Below are 24,172 nucleotides of genomic sequence, written 5' to 3'. Positions count from 1 at the left end.
ACATGCAGAGCTATTTGAGCCACTAATGCATTTGTTGACATCCATCATCCTCGTCCCCATAACTGAGATACACACACACATATGTACATATATATATATATATATATATATATATATATATATATAGAGAGAGAGAGAGAGAGAGAGAGAGAGAGAGAGAGAGAGAGAGAGAGAGAGAGAGAGAGAGAGAGAGAGAGAGAGAGAGAGAGAGAGAGAGAGAGAGAGAGAGAAGCAAGCGCATTTAACCAGCTTATCTCATTTGATCCTCATAGCAACCCTGGGAGGTAGGTAACTCAATTCAATTCACCAAGCAGTGCTTACTATATGCCAGACACTATGCTAGGCACCAGGAATACAAAGACAAAAGGAAAACAGTGCCTGGCTTCAGGGGGCTTACAGTCTACTAGAATGGAAATATTATTCCCATCTTACACAGGAAGAAACTGAGGCTTAGAAACTGAAGTGACTTGCCCAAGGTCACATAGAGGGTCAGGAAAAGTTTCAGAATCCAAGCCAGCTCTAGGGCTCTTTCCCACTCTGCCATAGCTCTCTACAATGCCTGCTTTAGCTAAATCCCCCATACCAGGAGTTGTTAATCTTTTCTGTATGTCATGGATGCTTGGAAACCCATGACTCTCTTCTCAGAATAATGCTTGGGGTTTTTTAATTGAAGGAAATTTACTAAATTTCCATTAGAGATAGAGAAAATAAAGATGTCGTTTTTCTATCCAGATTCATGGTTCTGTGAAATTTATCCCTTAGCTGGCCGTGGACTCTAGTTTAAGAGCCTCTGCTCTGGGCAATTAAGAAAGGATTCATGGGGGGGTGGGGAGGATGATCATTTATTTATTAAAGATATTGGGAGAGGAAAGTAGTTATTCTTTAACTCTGATCAGCAGGAATTAAGTAGAAAAGCAAAGCAGAAAGCAAAGCAGAGTCAAGACAAAGAAGACAGCTTCTGAACATCTTGCTCCATTTTCTATCTTTATAATATTTTTGTTGTTGAGTCATTTTAGTCATATCTGATTCTCCATGACCCCACTGGGGGTTTTCTTGGCAAAGATACAGGATTGGTTTGCCATTTCCTTCTCCAGTTCATTTTGTAGATGAAGAAATTGAGACCAACAAGGTTAGGCGACTTGCCCAGGGATACACAGCTAGTAAGTAAGCGAGGCTGGCTTGGCACTCCGGAAGATGAGTCTTCCTGACTCCACAGCTGGCACTCTATCCACTGTGCCATCTAGCTGCACTTTTATAACATTACTAATTCTAATGTTATAAAATATAATGTAGGGGGCGGCTAGGTGGCGCAGTGGATAAAGCACCGGCCCTGGATTCAGGAGTACCTGAGTTCAAATCCAGCCTCAGACGCTTGACACTTACTAGCTGTGTGACCCTGGGCAAGTCACTTAACCCCCATTGCCCCGCAAAAAAAAAAAATAATAATAATGTAATATGGCAAAAGTATTAATTGAATGATTGTGCCTATAAAAATAGAAGAAAGAGCTGTCAGGGACCAACTTTCTCTGATTACTACTGTTGCTACTAATATGTCACAATGACTAATTGTTATAACCATAATTATCATATTTTATTATACTATACATATATTAATATGATATATGTGCTATATTACACATATTATACATATAATACATAGATCACATCATATTATGCATTATATTATATCTAAGTATCTCCTACACTGTTGAAGAAGCTTGAGGGTCCCACATCTCCACCCACCTTTCTCACACCATGACATTCCCCAAATGAAAAATACTCTCAGGGGCAGCTAGGTGGCGCAGTGGATAAAGCACTGGCCCTGGATTCAGAAGGACCTGAGTTCAAATCCGGCCTCAGACACTTGAAATGTACTAGCTATGTGACCTTGGGCAAGTCACTTAACCCCAATTGCTTCACCAAAAAAAAAGAAAAATACTCTCATCCGCCCTACAGCTGATCTGCCTTTAGCCATTGCATGATTCAATGCTCCTGATAGGCAATGAGATACACATCGCCTTTGATCACTCCCAAGGTACCTCTTCAGCAGCCCCATAAGGACCCAGGAACTTGGGGGGAGGAGGGGGAAGGAGAGGAGTGATTAGCAGATATTCAGCCCACCTCTTTTTATTGGAAATCATCTGGCTGGGCATGTGGGTAAAATACAAAGCCATCCCTGGGACTATCTTAGCCACAAAGCAGCTGGGAGCATTACCTAATACACCTCCCGCTGAGCCTTCTTAACCCACCCAGAGAAGCACATCAGCTTTCCCTGAGTGCAATCACAACAACGAATTGCTAGAAAAAAAGAGGACTGACACAGGGGCCTTGGTAGACCAGAGGGGAGAGGAACGGCCATGTTTGAGCTGCATGAGACATTAAAATGAACCTGATCCACACTCATTTCACAGCTAAGGAAACCAAGGCCCAGAAAGAAGAAATGATTTGCCCAGAGTCATACAAATAATTCACATCCAAGTCTCCTGACTCTTAATCCAAGTGTTCTTTCCATTATAATCATGCTTTTGCTCATAATAATAATAATGATAGTAACAACAGCTCATATTTCTATAGTTCTGTGAAGTTAGAAAGGCCTTTTCTTAGGACAATTTCTAAAGGTGGGCAGAGTAAGTATCATTATAGGCATAACCCACATAATAATGCTCTGAGGATCAATGTCACTTCACCCAATAATATCATTAATTCAACTGATACATTCTAACTAAACTCTACCATCATATTGTGAAGCATTGTGCAATTTGTAAATTATAACAAATTGACCCCTGTATTGCCTAAGATCACATTTTTTTTTGTTTTTTGTTTTTAGTGAGGCAGTTGGGTTAAGTGACTTGCCCAGGGTCACACAGCTAGTAAGTGTTAAGTGTCTGAGGCTGAATTTGAACTCAGGTCCTCCTGACTCCAGGGCCAGTGCTCTATCCACTGCGCCACCTAGCTGCCCCTGATGGTAGGATTTTTGTGGTTACCTAACAGTGCTTTTAGGGTTTATCAGAGTCAACCAGTTGACTCCTGGTCAAACTGGCTGGGACAGGTCAGCATTCAGAACAAAGGAACTCAAAGTGTTTGGTGTTTCTTCTCTAGACTTTCCTGATCTTGAGCCAAGGGGTTTTGCCTAGTGATGATAGAGCTCTTAGCTCTGTTAATCACTTCCTTTAAGAATCACAAAAGCCTTGGGTGTTAGAGTGAGGAAGCTGGGGTAGCTTAAAAAGAGATGTCATTTATGATCCCCAAGAACAAAGACCACATTTTTAGAGAAGGATTGAAGGTCCCCACAATGGTCATTCCTTGCTAGGGGGAAGAACAATGAGTATATTCATGACTCGGGCCTATATTGGGAAAGTTAATCATTTATTTATTTATTTATTTTAAGTGAGGCAATTGGGGTTAAGTGACTTGCCCAGGGTCACACAGCTAGTAAGTGTTAAGTGTCTGAGGCTGAATTTGAACTCAGGTCCTCCTGACTCCAGGGCCAGTGCTCTATCCACTGCGCCACCTAGCTGCCCCAAGTTAATCATTTATAAATGAGACTTCATTTAATGAGACCTATAAATATGCCCTGGTGGAGAAAGCTTGCCAGCACATGAAAGCATTTGCTGAGCCAGGATACCTGATGTGGAATAAATGTAGGATGTAATTAGGAGAAGTCAACCCCGTTATCAATGATTCATGGGTACAGGCAGTTTTCATGTAGGAAAGACATCTTCCTTAAGGCAATCAAGCGAGCACGTAGTGTTACTCTTCAGTCCTGAGCCAGGATATGTATGAAAACCAAGTGACTGGAAGCACCGACACACCAAACAGGTCACACATCTCCAGCCCAATTCTCAGACCCACCTAATTTCTTCATTATATCATTTATTGTCCTCAAATCCATCATCTCCTGAATTCTAGTCCCAGGCATGAGTGTTCATTGACTATCTCCACCTGAATGTGTCCTAGGCATCTCAAACTCAACATTGTCCAAAATAGCACTTGTTATCTTCTCTCTTCTCCTCCTCCAAACATCCCTATTTCCGTTATGCACACCATCATACTTCCAAGCATGCAGGCTTACAATCTCCAAGTCATCTGTGATTCTTCACTCTTTCTCCTTACCCCCTAGCCCCCATACCTAGCTAGTTTGTCTTGATTTTACCTCTTTGACATCTCTTGAATTCATCTTCTTTCTATTCACATGACCACCACCCTAACTCTGTTCTCATTATATAAATGAGATAAAATGAGATTTTTTTTTTTTTTTTAGTGAGGCAATTGGGGTCAAGTGACTTGCCCAGGGTCACATAGCTAGTAAGTGTTAAGTGTCCGAGGCCGGATTTGAACTCAGGTACTCCTGACTCCAGGGCCGGTGTTCTATCCACTGTGCCACCTAGCAGCCCTGAAAATGAGATATTTGTAAAGAGCTTAGGAGGCACCTCAGTGGTGCAGTGGATAAAGCACCAGCTCTGGATTCAGGAAAACCTGAGTTCAAATCCAGCCACAGACACTTGACACTTATTAGCTGTGTGACCTTGGGCAAGTCACTTAACCCTCATTGCCCCGCCCCCCCCCACCAGCTCTTTTCACTATACCAGCCCCTCTGATCACCAGTGGTGGGAGGGAGAAGAAGAAACCATATTGGTTTTGTCAGGAGGCTCTGAAACCATTATCAAGGAACACTGGAACACCCAATTCACTTCCTTTGTTGTCTAACTGAAAAGGTGTTTACCCCAACTGACTCACTCATTTTTCTTTCTCACTTATCTTGAGGATCTAAGTTCCTCAAAGGTGGGGAATTATGTCTTGTCTTTGAATTTCACCCACTGTCACAGTATGGATGGATGGAAGGAAGGAAGGAAGGAAGGAAGGAAGGAAGGAAGGAAGGAAGGAAGGAAGGAAGGAAGGAAGGAAGGAAGGAAAGGAGGGAGGGAGGAAGAGAAAGAAGAGAAGGAAGAAAGGAAAGGAAAGGAAAGGAAAGGAAAGGAAAGGAAAGGAAAGGAAAGGAAAGGAAAGGAAAGGAAAGGAAAGGAAAGGAAAGGAAAGGAAAGGAAAGGAAAGGAAAGGAAAGGAAAGGAAAGGAAAGGAAAGGAAAGGAAAGGAAAGGAAAGGAAAGGAAAGGAAAGGAGGGAGGGAGAGAACTAGGAAAGTAGAGAAATAGGGAAGAAAGAAGAAGAGAGGGAGAGAGGAAAGAAGAGACAAAGAGTGGGGTAAAGGAAAAATGGGAGGGGAAATGACCCTTCAACACCCAAATGGCATTTGTGGCCCAATGAGAGCTGGTCTTTTTTCCTAGCTGCAGTCAATTAGCATTTACTAAACACTTACTATGTGCCAAGCACTGTGCTAAGTGCTGGAAATACAAAAAAGGGTAAAAGTTGTCTCTTACCCTCCAGGAGCTGTAACGATTGGAATGACGCCACCTGCTGGAGACTTACTGTAGAAGAGTTCCACCCATGAATTGAAGGTCTTTGAGGGCAAGACCAGGAGTATTTTCTTTGGGAAAAGGAAGTGACGCGGGCGAGTGGGAGGAGGAAGGAAGAGACTGGCGCTCAGTACTGGCTCTCTTTCCTGAGGACGCTGGCAGAGAAGGGAGCTAAAAATGTGCTCTCCCTTTAATAGATAGAAATCTAGGCCTTTCTCTCTCTTTACCAAATTCTTATTCTCCTTAATAAATGCTTAAAAGTCTAACTCTTGCTAAAGCTTATAATTTATTGGCGACCACTCATTAAATAGTTTAGACAGTTTAGCTAGAATTTTAGCCCTTAACAGAGCTCACCCATGAGTAGTGAACAAGAGCATCAGGAGCCTGTACAACTTAGAGCTGGGGGGGCAGCTGAGGGAAGGGTACAGTGGGCATGAGATGAAAGGGAGTGGCTATCTGTCACTACCACCTCATTCCATTCATCAGGGTTAGGAATTTCTGTGGCTTTTCTAACCCAGTTCTCCCCATTTTTCTTCCATCCCTGACATCATCTGCCCAATCTCTTGGAGAACAGAACTGAAAGCCAGAAGGAAACTTAGGGGGTCATTTAATCCAATCTCCTTATTTTACAGACTAGGAAACTGAGGCCTAGAGAGGATTAGTGAGTCACATAGGTGTCAAAGCCAGGAGCCAAACTGAGTCCTCAGTTTCCAAATCCAAGTTCTTTGCACTATAATAGACCTTGTCTCCTGCTTTCTTTCTTCAGAAGGCCCAGGTGGATCCCTTTTTTTTTTTTTTTTTTTTAGTGAGGCAATTGGGGTTAAGTGACTTGCCCAGGGTCACACAGCTGGTAAGTGGTAAGTGTCTGAGGCCAGATTTGAACTCAGGTACTCCTGACTCCAGGGCCAGTGCTCTATCCATTGCGCCACCTAGCTGCCCCCGGTGGATCCCCTTTTAAGGGCTATGTATCTGAAACCCAGAGAAATCCCGATGATGAGAATGCCTAGCATTTATTTGGAATTGTCCTCACACCCACCTTGTGAGGGACCAACCGTTCAGGATTCCTCTCATATCCCTGACTCAGGATGCTGAGAAACCATCTCTTTGGGGTTCACCCTGCTGCTGGCTCTGTGCCACTGGTCTTATTGTCTGTTCCCAGTTAGCATCCTGAGTCCCTAATCTCTGCTTGGGGGGGGGCTGGCATCCTCTGTCCTGCTCTTTGGCAGACAGAGCCCAGTTGGTCCTTTGGCCGAGCTTGCATTGTCACTGGAGAACCTTTGTTCAGGAGGGGCAAGGAAAGAGAAGCGGTGCTGTGCAAACCCGCCGACCCTCCCACAATGGTGGACCCCCCAATCTGCTGCTGGTTATTCAGGGTGGGGAGATTCCTATGAAGCTCTTAGGGCATATTTTTCACTTCTAATGAACTTCCCAGCAGGATGGGGGAGGGACATTTCTGCTTTTTCAGGATGGGTGGTCTCCAAGTCCTGAGAAGAAAGTAAAAAAATCTCCCATCCCCTTTTATCTGAAATAGTTCAAAGATGGTTTGAGGTTGATAAAGCAGTGCTGTGGTGAGACTTGCCCAGGCTGGGAGAGAAAATCGAGGGAGTATTTACAGAAGGACCACCAACATTCCTAAGACTCAACATTGTCTATTTGTTTTTATCTACCCCTCTCCCTCTCCCCCTCCCTCTCCTTCCCCCTCCTCTCTCCCTCTCCCCCTCCCCCTCCTCTCTCCCTTTCCCCCTCCCTCTCCCTCTCCACCCCCCTCTTCCTCCCTCTCTGTCCCTCCCTATCTCTCTCTGTCTCTTTTTCCCTCTCCATTTCCCTCTCTTTCTCTCCCTCTCCTTTTCCCTTTCCCTCTCTCCCCTTCTGTCTCTCTCCCTATCTCTCTCTCTGACTCTGTCTCTTTTTCCCTCTCTTTCTCTCTCTCCTTTTCCCTCTCCCTCTCTCCCTTTCTCACTGTCTCTCTGTCTCTCTGTCTCTGTCACTATCTGTGTGTGTCTCTCTCTTTCCTTCTCTCCCTCCCTCCTTCTCATCCTCTGCCCAGCCTGTTGCAAGTCCTCAAGCCACTACATGGAGCTCCTAGAAGTGAGGCTTTTTGAAAACTGGCAAGATCCTGTGTGATTTCCTGTAGGACTGGGGTAAGAAACACCTCAGAGGCTGACTTCTCGGCCAGGTTAGTGTTACTCTTTCCTCTGGAAAAGGGTGTTCTGGCTCTCAGATCATTGGGCAAATTCCCCACTATCCCAAGGGTTGAGGAGATGCAAAACATCATCCATCATAGGTTCACAGATTTCGAGCCAGAAAGACCTTTAGAGGTCATCTAGACTAACTCCTTATTTTATAGATGAGGAAGGTGTTAAGTGACTTGGCCAGGGTCACAAGTAGCAGAGACTGGATTTGAACCCAAGTCTTCCAATCCCAAATCCACAGCTTTTTCTACTCCACCATGCTGATTTATATATGAGACTGTCCTCTAGGTCAACATTTCACTTGAGCACCAAACTTTAACTGTGAAATCCTGGCCAAGTCACCAATCCTCTGTCTTCTCATCTATCAAATGGGAGTAATATTTCCTGCCTTCACAAGGATGGTAAGAGGCTCTCATGAGGCAAAGCAGCGGGAGGGAAATCAGAAAAGCCGGGTGGTATATTACCCGTTCATTACCTGGTGGTTCCCAAAACCTGGCCAGGCACCATGAGGGTTTCTGATTTGGCTGGGGATGGCGCCAGCAACACCGGGCTTGGGGGCTTTTCCTCCATCTGGAGGGGCCGGCTCTCGGCGTCAGCATCTTCAACTTTCACAGCTGGGTGTTCTCTCGTGGCAGGCACTTGGAGGAGGAGGAGAAGGATGAAAAAAAAAATTAACAGTCAGAGAAAATAGATCCCAATGGACGCACTTAGCAGGGCCCCCAGGGCCTCACTAATTATTGGTTGGGGAGAGGAGTCACTCCTGGAGAAAAATGTGGAAATCTTGTTTTTCTTTTGCTCTCTGGCAGAGTCACCTCCCTGCTCCCTAAACATTAGGTTTCTGGCCTGATAAACTCTGGTCCAGAAGTTGGCATCTGGATCACTCCAGAAATGCCCGAGCTCAAAGCCCTACCCAGCAAGGAGTTCTTGTTGCTATGGCCCAGGTTATCAGCCACACCGCTTTTAAACAAGTCATGCCCAAGCCTACCTCCACGAGCCCAAATTTTAGTTTTCTCCCTTGGATTTCATCTACAAATTTCCCTGATCTCAAAATGTTTCAAAGTGCTGGGTGCTATCAGTGGGAGAGCAGTGTGCCCAGGGCTGAATCCCTGCCCAGTTCTCTGGAACTCAGTGAACATCCCCCTGCCTAACACATTTGCCAGGTGGACCAGAGGCGGCAGCTGGGCTGAGCCTCGGTCAAATTCTAAAGTCCGGAAGTTTGGCGTTGGTGAAACCTGCTTGTCACTTCTGGCTCCTTTCTCTACTTTCAATACTTCTTCCTATTGCTACATGGGAAGATCCCTCATGTTACCCAGCCTCTCCTATTATGGAGAGTCATGTCATCATTTAGATGATTCATCTAAATCAGTCACACTATGGGATGTTAATTAATGTGTGATATTTTAGGCAACCAAGGGCAAGATTTTTTGGAGGGGTCTTTGAATAGAGTAAACTATCCCTTTTTGTCTATTGAAGTTCCTTCCTTCAAGGCCCAAATCGGGTGCTACTTCATCTGTGAAACCATCCTTGATGCCCCAAGTGAAAGATCTCCCTCCCCCTCCACCAATTTCTCCTAATACTCTTCCTAAATATTTCCTTTGTAGTTATCTTGTTCTCCCCGTGATCACAGATATATGTATATGTGTGTGTGTGTACATATATATGTCTATACATGTATATATTTGTGTATGTGCCCCCCATTTTAGATTTTAAGGTGCTTGAGGCCAAGGTCTGAGCTATATTATTTTTATAAACTGAGGACAAACAAGTAGGTGCTTAATAAATTTCTGTTGAAATCGTGGCAAAAGTTAACTGCCTGCTTCTTCTGCCAGCCCTAGCTGTGAGTTAAGAAAGACCAGTGAGGTTGGTACTGGCCAGAGTACAGCTAACAAAATCCAACAGAAGGTCCCATACTAAAGTGCCTACTCAAGGTCCTTGGCTCTAGCCAACTATCTGACTTACAGTTAGAAAATTCCTTTTAACATCTATTATACCACTGATAGAATATGTGTCCAAGACCCAATTCCTAGACTCCCCAGTAGAAAGGATATTGGACTTAGAGTCAAAGGACCTGGGTTCATGGTGTAATGGATGGAAGTCTGGGTTTAGACCCCACTTTTGGCACTTACTAGCTATGTGACCACAGGCTAATCATCTAACCTCTCTGAACTTCAGGTTCCTCATGTGTAAAATGAGAAGGTTGGAGTTAATGACCTCTAAGACTCCATTTTACCTTTAAATCTCTGATCCTATGACTTACTCTCTATGTGAATGGTCTGGATCTCAGTTCTCTCGTTTGCAAAATGAGAAAGTTAGACTGAATGACCTCTACAATCCCTTATAGCTTTAGATCTGTGATTAAATCAGATAATGAACATAAAGGGTTTTTTTTTTTTAATCCTCAAAGCACTAGGCAAATTGGAATTATTGTTGTTACAGTACTGTGAAAGTCCCTCAGAAGCTTTGAACTGGTGGAGGTGAAGGAATAATAAGGTTTCCCTCACTCCCATGATGCTTCCTGATTTGGGCATACTAATGAACCTAAGAACAAGAGCAAAAGTCTAGGTTGGGGCTCTTAACTTGGAGCCCATAACTTGTTTTTTCTTTAATATTTTGATAACCATATTTCCACATAATTTTTCTCTTTTGTAATCTTAGTTTATTTTATTCACTTAATTATTCACTTATTTCTATTCATTTATATTATTCACTTATTTTTCTTCTATTCACTTTATTATTCACTTATGTTACTTACATTCACTTATATGACTCACTTCATTATTCAAAGAAGGGGTTTATAAATTCTGCCCAAAGGGTCTCACAAAAAATGGTGAAGAACCCCTGGACCAGGTGAAGTCCAAAGGACCATTGACCTTCATTCCTGTTCCACATCCCTTCCCTATTTTATGTATATCTGCCAGAAACAAAATCCACCAACTTTTGCACCCTATTCAGGCTGACACAAACCTTACCAATCTTCCCACAGAAGCCACAGTCCAGCAAGATGAGATACAGAGAGCATGCCCACTGAAAGACCAGTTCAAGGACCTGCCACCACACTACAAAGTAAGACCCAACCGAGAACATGCAGACACCAAAGCTGGCATGCACTATCACCCCTATAAGCCTGCCATGCAATAGGAAGGGTCATACTACCTAAGCGGCGAACTGAGCTCTTTGCCTCCTTCACGAAACTGGGCTTCGACACCCCTGTCCTCCTGTTGACGAGGACAGGGATGCGGGTGGTGGGGTACCGGTAGCTCGGCACATTAGGGAGATGCTCGGCTATGTTTTGGGAAGCAGCATGGGGGGTCCTGTGGCTAAGCGGCTTGTCTTGGACCAGGCGATCTAACTCCACATCTCGACTTTGCTTAGACATGGCACAAGGGACCTCGGAGCCTCAAGCACAGGCCAGGACCCCAGAGACTGTAACAAGAAACACAGAATCATGTGAGATGTGACATGGTGGCAGCTGCTAATGCAAGCGTCATCCTTTGCATAGAAGGGCACCAATGACCCTACGGCTGGAGGGGAACTCTGGTTGGACTCATCTCCATGAAGACTTCCTAAATGACAAACTCCTTGGCCCCCACATACAGCACCCCTAGTACCCTTCATGCCTAGTTCCCCATGCCTGGAATTCTCTCCTTCTGCAAGAAGTCCTTTCTGGTCATCCTCAGTGACTTCCCTCTGAGACCACCCCCAATGTATCCCATATCTCTTGTGTATACGTAGTTATTTACTTGTCTCTTCCATCAGACTGTAAGCTCCTTGAGAGCAGGGACCATTTCCATTTGTACACAATCAATGTTTGTCAAATTGAATTAAATTGAATTGAATTCTCCTACCCAGGATTTATACGAAAAGGAGACATCTGGGCATTGATAACCAGCCATAGAACCCAAGAAGCCCTGAGCCACTTTCCTTTAGGCTACCCATGCTACTCAGACTCAAAGCCAAAAAAGCAATAAAATAATAATAATAATAATAATATAATCTCAGAATCAGAAAAGGCCTCATCCAACCCTCTACCCTATTTGGGAATACTCTTGACAACAAGTGGCTCTTCATTCTCTCTGCTAGAGCATTTGAGTAATAGGAAGACAGCTCTCTCACCGATCAATCAACACTTATTAAGCCTCTGTCTCTCGTGATGCAAATCATTGACCAGCCCCAGTTCTTACAAAGTTCATCCTGTTGCTTTTATATAGTCAATCGATTCACAGGTACTTATTAAGTGTTTATTATACTCTAGTCACTGTACTAGGAACCTGGGATACAAACACCGGAGTGGAACAATTCCCTATTGGAAGGGTTTTACATTCTAGTGCAGGTGAACCCTTTGCTGCCATCTTGTGTGGTTCTCCAAGTGAATCAAACATTGGGTGCTTTGTCATCCAAGCCAGATTGGAAGATCCCCAAAGGTGGAAAGCCTATCACTTGCTCCTCTGGTATCTCCCATAGGGTCTAGCAAAGGGTTAGCAGGGAACACAGACAACTTTCTTTCTTTCTTCCTTCCTTCCTTCCTTCCTTCCTTCCTTCCTTCCTTCCTTCCTTCCTTCCTTCCTTCCTTCCTTCCTTTCTTTCTTTCTTTCTTTCTTTCTTTCTTTCTTTCTTTCTTTCTTTCTTTCTTTCTTTCTTTCTTTCTTTCTTTCTTTCTTTCTTTCTTTCTTTCTAGTGAGGCAATTGGGGTTAAGTGACTTGCCCAGGGTCACACAGCTAGTAAGTGTTAAGTGTCTGAGGCCTGATTTGAACTCAGGTACTCCTGACTCCAGGGCCGGTGCTCTATCCATTGCGCCACCTAGCTGCCCCTACAGTCAACCTTCAACAAAGACTAAACTGAGCAGCAAAACCCTGTTATGAAGTAATTTTTGTGCCAAAGATTTGATGATTCTGAAATCTTATTATGCCCTTTTCCACCCCTTCACTGCTCCATCAATAGGTAGAGTACACCATTAATACACCAGTGAAGTGTAGAATTCCACAGTGCTCCACTAGGAGCAGCATTGAGTTGTTGAAAGGAGCAGGCTGGACTGGGATGTAGGTGTTAAGGTTCTAGGCATTGATGGACGATGAGAAAAAGAGGATGAGTCGTGTGTGTGTGTGTGTGTGTGTGTGTGTGTGTGTGTGTGTGTGTGTGTGTGTGTGTGTGAGTGAGTGACCTGATTTTCAGGCAAGAGTGGAATAAGAACAAGATGGAAGGGTGGCAGCTAGACAACATAAGAAAAAGATCTGGGGGTTTAAGTAGACCACAAACTTAGACATACAAAAGTGTTATATGACAGCCAAAAATGCTAATACTGACCTAGATGAAATTAGAAGGAACACTGCACACAGAATGGAGGAGGCAATAGTCCTACTATACTTTGCAATGATCAGGCTACAACTGGAACCCTGTATTTAGTTCTGTATGTTATATTTTAAGAAATTGGGGCAGCTAGGTGGCACAGTGGATAGAGCACTGGCCCTGGATTCAGGAGGACCTGAGTTCAAATCTGGCCTCAGACCCTTGACACTAGCTGTGTGACCCTGGGCAAGTCACTTAACCCTCACTGCCCCACAAAAAATTAATTAATAAGCTGGGCAGTAACTACAGAAGTGTGACAAGGAAGGTAAGGAATCTGAAGACTATGCCATACAAGAATCTCTGGAAAGGGAACTGTGGAAACTTAGCTTAGAGAAGAGAAGTCTTGAAGGGAGATGACAGTTATCTCCCAAGTATCTGTTAAACTGTCCTGTGAAATTTTTTTCTCACTTGAACTTCCCAGCAACTGTGTGGGGGTAAATGCTATTCTTATCCCATTTTATAGATGAGTAAATTGAGGCAGACAGAGGTTTAGTGATTTGCCAAAGATCAAACAGTTAGTGAGCATCTGGGGTCAGATTTGAACTTCCTAACTTCAAGTCTAGTACACTTATCACTGCACAACCCAGTGGCCTCATGTAGAAGAATGATACTTGCTCCACTTGGCCTTATGGGGCAGAAGTGAAAGGGAGTTGTAAAAAGGCAGATTTAGGCTTGGTACAGGGAAAATCTTCCTAACAATGAGAGGGTCCCAGAAGGCAGTGCACTCGCTCACTGGCCATTTGTGGGCAACATTGGACAGGAAATTCTCAGTATGGAAGGGGATGGACTGGAGAGCCTTTGATGCCTCCTCCAGCTCTAAAATTCTGGGATTGTTTCAGGGCCCCAGATGGTCACTTCTGTTTGTCTCAATGGCTGAGTCCAGCTGCTAGACTCACTACTGTTGAGGGAAAAACACCAAACAAGCAAGTAAAAGGGATGAGAAGCTCTAAGGAAGGAAATTCGGAAGGCATCAAGGCAAGAAATTCCTTTGTTTGTTTGGTTGGTTTTTGCAGCACAATGAGGGTTAAGTGACTTGCCCAGGGTCATACAGCTAGTGTCAAGTGTCTGAGGCCAGATTTGAGCTCAGGTCCTCCTGAATCCAGGGCCAGTGCTCTGGTACTCCTGAGTCCAGGGATAGTGCTTCATCCACTGTGTTACCTAGATGCCCCAAAAGCAAGCAATTCTGATGAAGAAGAAAAGGGCAGGGGAACTTACTTAAATGGATAATGTGAATGCATAAGGAACCTGAGACTAAGCTTAGGTTTTTAAAGACATATACTCCCATATATATGTGTATATATACATATTCATGGAGGAAAAGATGGAAGATGATGGAGAGAGAGAGAGAGAGATGAAAAGGAGGTAGATAATAGACTGAATACAAAAGTGTGGCATACTCTTGAGGAGAGTATTAACAGTTAGAATGTGCTGAGATTAACAAGGAAACCTAAGGAAGAGGAAAAGGATTTTTTTTAAAGCTATACTTGGGAAAAGGGGTGGATGAGAGAAGGGATCAGACCACTGCTTCTGAGGATGGGACAATACTAATGGATAATGGAGAGAAGTCAGAGATGTCCAGTTTTTATCTTTGTTGTTGCTTATTTTAGCAAGAAGAATGATCTTTTAAACTGGAAAGGACAGAACCAAAATGACTATGATTTGACGCCCATGATTGGTAGGGAGATGACAAGAGAGCACCTAGCAGTCTCTGACAAGCTCAAGTCACCCAGCTCAGATATCTACATGACAGGCTGCTAGAAAAACTATCAGATGTGATTCCTGAGCAATTGCCATTGAACTCTAAAAACTGTGAAGAAAAGGAGAGATGCCATGAGACCAGAGAAAATCAAATAGCACCTGAATGTTTTAAAAAGAGAGGAGAGTGGAACCTGTATAGACTGTAGCCCAGGGAACTTGGCTTGAAATCCTAGAAGAATTGCAAAATGTCTTATTAAAGGAATGGTTGGTGTAAATTGAGAGAAAGGAGCAGTGATCACAAAGAACCAGCATGGCTTCATCAAAAGCAACACATCCAACCTCATTGCCTTTTTTGATGACTAGACTGGTAGATCAGGGTAGTTCTATAGGGTTAGAGATGGGGACTGGACCTGTGATTTCCTGAGTGTAGGGAGTTACTGGTGGTGAAGTTCCTTCTAGCAATGCAGGTTGGCACCTATGAGAGCATCATCTAGAGCAGGGCTCCTTAAACTTTTTCTACTCTCGACCTCTTTTTGCCCAAGAAATTTTTACACAACCCTGGGTATATAGGTATTTAAGATAGGTATACGTGGGGGTGACTAGGTGGCGCAGTGGATAAAGCACCGGCCCTGGATTCAGGAGTACCTGAGTTCAAATCCGGCATCAGACACTTGACACTTACTAGCTGTGTGACCCTGGGCAAGTCACTTAACCCCCATTGCCCCGTAAAAAAAAAAATAATAAATTTTTTTTTAAAGATAGGTATATGTAACCTTTTACCATTGCCAAATTGTTCATGATCCCCACATTCAATTACACAAACCCATATGGAGGTTAATTTACTTGCCCAGAATCACTTGCCCAATATATGTCAAAAGTCTAGTCTTTCTGACTGCAAGGCCAGCTCTCTAACCATTACACAACACTGTCTCTCATACAGATATAGTTTACCTATATTTAGGAAAACATTTGACTATATATTTCATGATATTCATGTGGACAAGATGGAAAGATACAGAGTAGGTAATAATATGTCTAGGTGCATTTGGAACTGATTGAATAGATGGACATAATGAGTCATCATTAATTCCTTGGTGTCTGCTGTCTGGTGGCGTGCCCCAGGAATCCATGTCTGACCTTGTAGTGTTTGACATTGTATTGTTCACTTTGCTGTCCCACCAAGCTTTGTGCCATTTGCAAATGTGATAACTGACATCCGTGCTAAAAGCAATTATCAAATTTGCAAATGGCACAAAGCTTGGCGGGACAGCTAGCTTCCTAGATGGTCATCAGGATCCAAAGAGATCTCAAGAAACATTGGGTTGAATCTAACAAGATGAAACAAAGAATTAAATATGAGATCAAAAATCAGTTTCATAATTACAATATGGGAAGCATGGTTAGACATTGGTTTGCCTGAAAGAGATCTGGGGGTACAGGCAGGTTCTAAGCTATGAATGAACATTGGGATATAACGGTCAAGAAAGCTAATGTAATCTTGGACTACATTAGAGAGGTGAGGGTCCCCTGTACCATACCCCTATCAGACCACATCTGGGTACTGTGTTCAGTTCTGGGCACCCCATTTTAGGAAGGATAATGATGAGCTGGAGAAGAGCCAGAAAAGGGCAACTAGGATGATGAAGGACTCCAACTCTCTACCCATATGAGGGAGTAGTTGAAGGATCCTGGATGCTTAGACTAGAAGAAGGGGAGACTTCAGAGGGACATGATGAATTAAGCATTGATTCAGTGCCCACAGTGTGCCGTGTATGTTTGCTGGGCTCCAAGATCAGATTTGGAAAACTGGGTAGACACCACAATAAGGCATTCCCTCTAAGATCAAATATAAATTCCTCTATTTGCCAGTTAAAGCTCTTCCTACCCTCTGATCTACTTATTCATTATTCACCTTCACACAACCTACCATCCAGCATCAATGGCTTACAAGCCAGTGAAACAGCAAGTTCCACACACATGATTCTCCATCTTCCAACTCTACGACTTTGCACTGACTCTCCTCCAGGCCTCCTACTGGTTTTCCCGGCTTCTTTTAAGTCCCAATTAAAATCTCACCTTCTCCAGGGAGCTCTTCCCAACCCCTCTTCATTCTAGTGTCTTCCCTGTGTTAATTATTTCCCATTTATCTTCTCTATAGCTTATTTGTAGAAATGTGTTTGCTTGTTGTCTCCTCCATTAGACTGGAAGCCCCTTGAGGGCAGGGATTGTCTTTTGCCTCTTTCCAGGACTTCACCCAGTCCCTGACACATAGTAGGTGCTTAATAAATGTTTATTGATTGAATGATTATTTGGTTGTGGTTAGCTCCCACCAAGCCCCCCCTCCCCCAATTCACCCTATGATTTGCTACTAGGCCAACTTTCCTGAAGTGCCACTTGGGCCACGCTACTCGCTGGCTCAGAAATCTCCGCTGGACTTCCACTGACTGCAGGATTCAACCCAAGCTCCACAGCTTGCTGTACTAGTGGTCTTCCCAATTAGAAAGAGCAGTGGAGGGGCAGCTAGGTGGCGCAGTGGATAGAGCACCGGCCCTGGAGTCAGGAGGACCTGAGTTCAAATCCGGCCTCAGACACTTAACACTTACTAGCTGTGTGACCCTGGGCAAGTCACTTAACCCCAATTGCCTCACTAAAAAAAAAAAGAAAGAAAGAAAGAAAGAAAGAACAGTGGATTTTGGACCAAAGGACCTGGGTTCAAATCCTGGCTCTTTTCTTCACCAGATATATGACCCTTAGCAAGCTACTTCCCCAATCTGGGCCTCAGTTTCTCCCTCTGTCAAATGAGCCCGTTGGACTAGAGAATCTGAAAGGTCTTGTCTGGCTCAAGATCCTGTGATCCTGACTTAGAATCCTTGCCTTCCTTTAGGTTCAGTTCCTTCAAACTTTCCCTGATACTTCCGGACTATTAGAACTCTCTTTTCCTCAATTTATCTGATACACTTACTTTTATAAGTGTCATATCCCCGAACTGACTTGAACTTTATACAACCTTATCACTCAACTTTCTCTCCCCTCCCCCCTCCCCAGGGCGATGAGGGTTAAGTGATTTGCCCAGGGTTGCACAGCTACTAAGTATCAAGTGTCTGAGGTTGGATTTGAACTCAGGTCCTCCTGAATCCAGGGCTGGTGCTCTATCCACTGCACCACCTAGCTGCCCCACACTCCCTTTCTCACTTCCCAAATTTGGCAGTTATCTAACATGGGTGACCTTGACTAAGTCATTTTTGTTGTTTAGTCATTTCTAAGTTTTGTCTGACTCTTTCTGACCCCATTTGAGGGTTTTCTTGGCAGAGACACTGGAGTGGTTTCCCATTTCCTTCTCCAGCTCATTTTACAGACAAGGAAACTGAGGCAAACAGGGTAAAATGACTTGCCCAGGCTCAAACAGCTAGTAAGTGTCTGAGGCTACATTTGAACTTGGGAAGATGAGTCTTCCTGACTCCAAGCCCAGCGCTCTATCCACTGGACCACCCAGGTGACCCTGAGCAAGTCAAAGAAGACTGTGTTTTCTTGATCTGAAAAAAATGGGGTTGGAATAATTAACCCTTTGGGGTCCCTTGGAGATCTAAATCTATGGTCCCATGCTCTTGGAACCCTTCTTTTTATAGAGCAGAAAAGGCTCTCCAAACACAAGGAAGAATTGTGAGCTTCCCATCAGAGAAATAAGGGAGCTTCTTCAAGGGCTGTCTCAGGACTCTTCTAAGAGGCCAGCTTTGTGACCAGGAAATAATTCTCAGGCTGTGGCTATTCAGTGGGAATCCCAATGCAGCTTTTGGCCCTAAAGAGAGTGGCCTCCAACATGGAGCCTACTCAGCTTCTCTCATCTAGCTCTGTTTCCAATTTTCACCTAAAATTCATTGCATTATGCCCAGCTCCTCCCTGGGTGGCTCACCATTTAAGCAGTCCAATGGAGCAAAGATCCCCCATGTAGAGGGGAGGGTTGGCCAATTGAGGCTAGAGCAGCCCAGCCTTAGAAACAACATTTGGGTGGCTATTTTAATTTTTGATGCCTGCCACCGAAAGCGAGAATTCCCCAACCCCGCCCCAGGCTTGAGTTGAAGGAGGAGCCATTCCAAAGAGGAAAGCTTCTAGATTAGAACACTGGGTCAGAGGAGACCTGGGTTTGGATCTCACCTCAGTTTCCTCAACTGTAAAATGAAAGAATTCAACCAGCTCCTTGATTTTAAGCTGGAGGCGACCTTAAACATCATCTACTCCATTTTCATCTTGCAAATGGGGAAACTGAGGCAAGAGTAGTTAAGAGTCATGCCCAAGGTTGAATAATAGCAACCAACACCAGAATTTGCACCCAGGTCCTCTGGTGCCAAATTCAGGGCATTTTCCACTGCACCACACTGCTGTTAAGAGGGGTACTATTCGGGGCAGCTAGGTGGCGCAGTGGATAAAGCACCGGCCCTGGAGTCAGGAGTACCTGAGTTCAAATCTGGCCTCAGACACTTAACACTTACTAGCTGTGTGACCCTGGGCAAGTCACTTAACCCCAATTGCCTCACTAAAAAAAAAAGAGGGGTACTATTCTTCTTTGCAGCTTGGAATCATAGGAAAGGATAAAAGGGGGCAATCATTCCACCTGATGCCTCTTCGACCTGCCTATGCTTGGGTCTTTCTCTTTTGACCTGGGTTTAGGATTTTTGTAGGAAAACGGGAGGACACAAGCCCATGGGGAGCATTTTCACTGGGTCTTTATGGAAAAGCATCATTTAGGACAGTGACTCTTACCTCCAGTGCCAGCGACCTCAGCTTCCTCCTGTGGTGCCATTAATAAAACCGAAAGAAATAGATATTAAGACAGTGATTCTTAACCCTATTTTAGTGCCAGACCCCAAGGGGCAATCTGGTTAAAGTGTCATCTTTAAAGCCTATGGATCTCTTCTTGTAATCATGGTTTTAAATGCATAAAATAAAATGCCTAGGATTACAAAAGAAAGCAATCATATTAAAATGCTCCTATCAAATTTTTTTTTAAGTTCACAGATCCCAGAATAAGAACCCCTACAATAGGGAACTCACTTTTGCTGAGGGAGCCCAAAGTAGAGACTTATGCATTAGAGTGGATTCAGATGGAATATGGTTTGGGAAAGTTATCTTTGCTCAGAAGATTTTTTAAAAAGGGTTTTCATTTCAATTCTAAATCCTTGCTTTTCAGCATTCAGAACTCAGCCAGACATAGCTTTGGAAGAGAGCAGCCAGGCTAAAGATTAGGGTCCTGGACTAAACATCGATAGACCTGGGGGCCTGTCCTTGTTCTTCCACTAATTTATTGTGTGACCTTGGGCAAGGACCTTCTGTGTCTCTGGGGTCTCAGTCTTCCTATCTGTAAAATGAGCCTGTTGGAGTAGGTTGGAGGTGTCAGACATTCAGCCCTCTGGCCACATGCAGTCCATAATAATCCCAAGTGCCCCCAAACAAGATTAAAATGTATTTGGAGAAATAGTTAACAAAAATAAATGGGGGGGCAGCTAGGTGGCACAGTGGATAAACCACTGGCCCTGGATTCAGGAGGACCTGAGTTCAAATCTGACCTCAGACACTTGACATTTACTAGCTGTGTGACCCTGGGCAAGTCACTTAACCCCCATTGCCCCACCAAAAAATAAAATTAAAATAAATGAATATACAATAAAACAGCATTATATTTTATAACCAAGGCAATAGGTAGTCCCCAGGGATGCTCATGTATAGTTCTGTAGGCTCTATTTCTACTTGAGTTTGACCCCATTGTCCTAATTCACTTCTATAATCCCTTCCAGTTCTGACATTTTATGAGTCAAGGAGTCTAAATAAGAAATCACCCCCCAGTTAATGGTCTCCAGCTGCTTCATTCTCTGCACAGGTAGGGTGAATCAGCAATTTTAAAAAAACACAATCATTTTTATTGTCATCATCTCAGCTGTTAAAATCCTGACATTACATTCAGCAAATTCTCAAAACAGATTTCATCTGGGATCCCAGTGAGATGGTCTTAGGAAATGCTATGTACCTGGGGAGGCCTATGGCCATTTCTGAGAGCGGTTATAATGCTGGTGTCAGAAGCCAGCATCCCATGAACTGAAGGGATGGGAAGATGCAGGACATTCCATCACACCTGGAGGGGCCTCAATCTGGCCTCCAGCTGAGGCCAATCTGTGCGGTCAAACACTTGGCTAAACCCTTCAAGGACTGTGCCAAATTTATTCTCAGATACTTAATAAGTGAACATGGAAGTTCAAGCTTACAAGGGACTACAAACCCTTTTTCTCTCCACCACCAAGGAACAGGCAGTCTGGTTCTTGTTGGCCCCATTCTCTAGATAAGGATGCTGAGACTCAAAGGGAGGGAGGGAGTGATTCACCCAGTCAATATCAGAGCAGGGAGGAAGATAGAAATGCTGACTTAGTAGGAAACCAGTTTTTCTCTAGCAATGAGTGATGGTTGAAAACTTTAAAAGGGCAGGCAGGCCATGGTTGGCCAGGCCGTCCCATGCCCCCTTCCTTGGGCTAGACTTATTCCTCTTAAAGTAAAAACTGACCATAAACAAAAGGAAAATTGATTTAAGCGCTTCAGAGTCAAAACACCCAATGTCAAGGGCCTGCTTCTCCTCTCCAGCATTCATTTCAACTAATATAGCAGACAAGAATTTAACACTAATGGTTTTGAAATCAATGGTTTCAATTGTAAATATGCTAGAACGTGGAATTGTATATAGAGCTGGTTTAGTAACTCAGCACTTTTAAGTGAAAGATAAACTGAGACTGTGCTAGTCTTCTTTTTTTTTTTAATAGATAAAGCATTTATTAAGCACTTACTGTGTTCCAGTCACTGTGCTGTGTGCTTGAGATAGAGATCTTTGTGCTAGTCTTCTTAGCCTGGTGTCTTACTGATTTACAAACTGATAGTCTAACTGTCTTGGCCCAAGGGGCCCACTTCCTAAATACAAACTCAGAGGGACCTTGTACCTGTAGGGAAGACTCCTGGCTCTCGATCCCTCCTACTCCACTCCAGCTGGAGTCCACGACATCCGCCAAACAGCTATCCAGCAGAACACTGTGGAAACCCCAAGGAGAAAACAGAGCTGAGAAAATGTGCTCATTGAAGGCTTGAAAGGACTGCAGCATTCGATGCAACGATCAACTCAATTTAATTCACAACATTTTAATAAAAATACTGCCTAGAGGCAGCTAGGTGGTGCAGTGGAAAAAGCACTGGCCTTGGATTCAGGAGGACCTGAGTTCAAATCTGACCTCAGACACTTGACACTTACTAGCTGTGTGACCCTGAGCAAGTCACTTAACCCTCATTGCCCTGCAAAAAAAAAAAAACAAAACAAAACAAAACCCAAAACCAATAAATCAAGCCCTGATTTATAGCATTTGCTGATTTCTAACATGGAAATGATCACCCTGAAAATTTAACAACTGGCTCTCTTAGAAAGTTGACAATTTGTCTCCAACAGACCCCTGCCTAGAACCCATTTTTCTCCTTCAGTTACCTAAATTTTTCAAAAAGAATTTTTATCCTGAATAATCTATATTAGTGGTACCAAACACACATCCTGCAACACCCCTGAATGCAGTCCAAACCATCTTAAAATGTAACTTGGAAATACTTAACAAAATAAAGAAAAACACAGTAGAACATAGATGATGATGTTAATGTGTGAGTTTTTTAAGTCAATTGGAGGCCTCCAGGAATCCTTATGTATAGTTTAGCAGCCCCCTGTTTCTATTTGAATTTGACATCAGTGATCTAAATCTTTTAATGGCAAAAGCTGTGGACAAGGGCTCACTTGAGGAGACCAAAGTCCATTTTATTCCAGACCCCCTAGAAGCCCCTACATAAGTATCCCAATTCATGGCTGTATGCCATCTTTTCAATGAAGTAACATGGATCAACACACACATACACATACACACATACATGTATATATTTATACAATCTAAATGGAGTAGGCTAAGCAACTTAATAGACCAGGAGAAGGATCTTCTTCACCTATGGTGGTATAACCACACATATATTTCATGACGGAATGGACTTGCAGTGAATTAGACATGGAGTCAGGAAGATTTGGGTTCAAATTTCCCATCAGACTCTACCTAGTTGTGTGACCTTGTGCCAGTCATCAGTTCTCTAAGCTCCTGTTTCATCATGTGTAAAATGGAGATAATCATAGTGGTTTTACCTACTGCCAACAGAGTTATAGGGAAGCCCAAGGGTGGATTTTTAAAAGTGGTATATAAATGTGAGTTACTATTATTTCATGCTTTTACCTTTAATAAAAAATGTACTAAATCCCAACTCAAGGCATTAATTCCCTGGGTGATCTCAAAAAGTCTTTTTTGAATGTTTTGGTCTCAGGACCTCTTTTTTTTTCCCCCGGGGCAATGAGGGTTAAGTGACTTGCCCAGGGTCACACAGTTAGTAAGTGTTGAGTGTCTGAGGATGGATTTGAACTCAGGTCCTCCTGAATCTAGGGCCAGTGGTTTATCCACTACACCACCTAGCTGCCCCCTCAGGACCTCTTTTAACACCATTCAAAATAATTTGAGGACTCCCCAAAGGACTTTTGACAATGTGGGTTATATGTATTAATATTTACCTTATTAGAAATTTAAAAGCCTTAGTATTATTATAAAAATAGTTTTGGAATATTTTTGAAAAATAATAAATACTATTTTAAAATAATCCTATCATGATTTTTTTTAAAAAGAAAATATTGTCACGAACCCCCTGAAAAGATCTTGGGGGGTCTCCAACAGTCTACCTGGCTACCCTTTGAGAACTGCTGATCCAGAACAACCCACTTACCCTTTCTCTGGGCCTTATTTTCCTTATTTGTCAAATAGATGTGAGCCATCCCACATACCCCTCATGGTTATTGTGAGGATCAAGGAAGGTTAGAGAAAGACCTGGGCCCTCTCTGAGCCCCTGTTTCCTCACAAATGAGGACAATAATAATAGTCAACACTGATCTCATGTTTGAAGGTCTGCAGAGTGTTTTACACACATTTTCTGACTCATCACAACTCCTTTAAAACACTAAAGACAACAGGTCTGACATCTTTCTTTCCTTCTCTTAGTATCTGCCCAGCAGTCTTTATAGGATGTTCCAATGAGTGAATGTCTCAAAAAGCACTCTGAAGACTTCAAAGCATCAGAGGAATGTGATTTGTGGTGGCTGTTGCTAGGGGGAAATTATTTGAAAAGCCAAAAGTGTCATAAAAACATAATGCATCATTATGAATATTCTTCTTCCCCTGCCACCAAAGCACAGTCATCAGCTTTACTCAGCCATAAAATACCAAAGGAGACTGAAATAATTCTCATGATTATGCCCTCCTGGAGTTCAATAAGCCCCTGGTTCATAAGAATGAGAAAACTCCCAAGTCCCAGAGCAATTCTGAGCCCAGCAAGCTTTCCAAGTAGGACGTCACCCATGCCTTTCTAACTCCAACTGAAGGTTCAGGTAGGAACAAACCACAACCACCTGCGAATGTTTCAGAGCAGAAT

At 43.4% G+C, this 24,172-nt stretch overlaps 1 protein-coding gene across 1 annotated transcript in view; it reads right to left on the bottom strand.

The window, feature by feature from the left end:
- Window positions 1-24,172, bottom strand: part of CNGB1 (cyclic nucleotide gated channel subunit beta 1) — a 99,667-nt gene that overhangs the window by 41,056 nt on the left and 34,439 nt on the right. Inside the window, exons 16-18 of the mRNA XM_043981231.1 lie at window positions 21,615-21,709; window positions 10,759-11,001; window positions 8,081-8,243 (exon numbers count right to left, since the gene is read on the bottom strand). Coding sequence (XP_043837166.1) covers window positions 8,081-8,243; window positions 10,759-11,001; window positions 21,615-21,709 — 501 coding nt within the window. The remainder of the gene's footprint in view (window positions 1-8,080; window positions 8,244-10,758; window positions 11,002-21,614; window positions 21,710-24,172) is intronic.

Source organism: Dromiciops gliroides, chromosome 2 (assembly GCF_019393635.1).
Source record: "Dromiciops gliroides isolate mDroGli1 chromosome 2, mDroGli1.pri, whole genome shotgun sequence".
Taxonomy (NCBI): Eukaryota; Metazoa; Chordata; class Mammalia; order Microbiotheria; family Microbiotheriidae; genus Dromiciops; species Dromiciops gliroides.
Note: the sequence above shows the minus strand (reverse complement) of the source record. Positions and strands in the feature narration are given on the sequence as shown.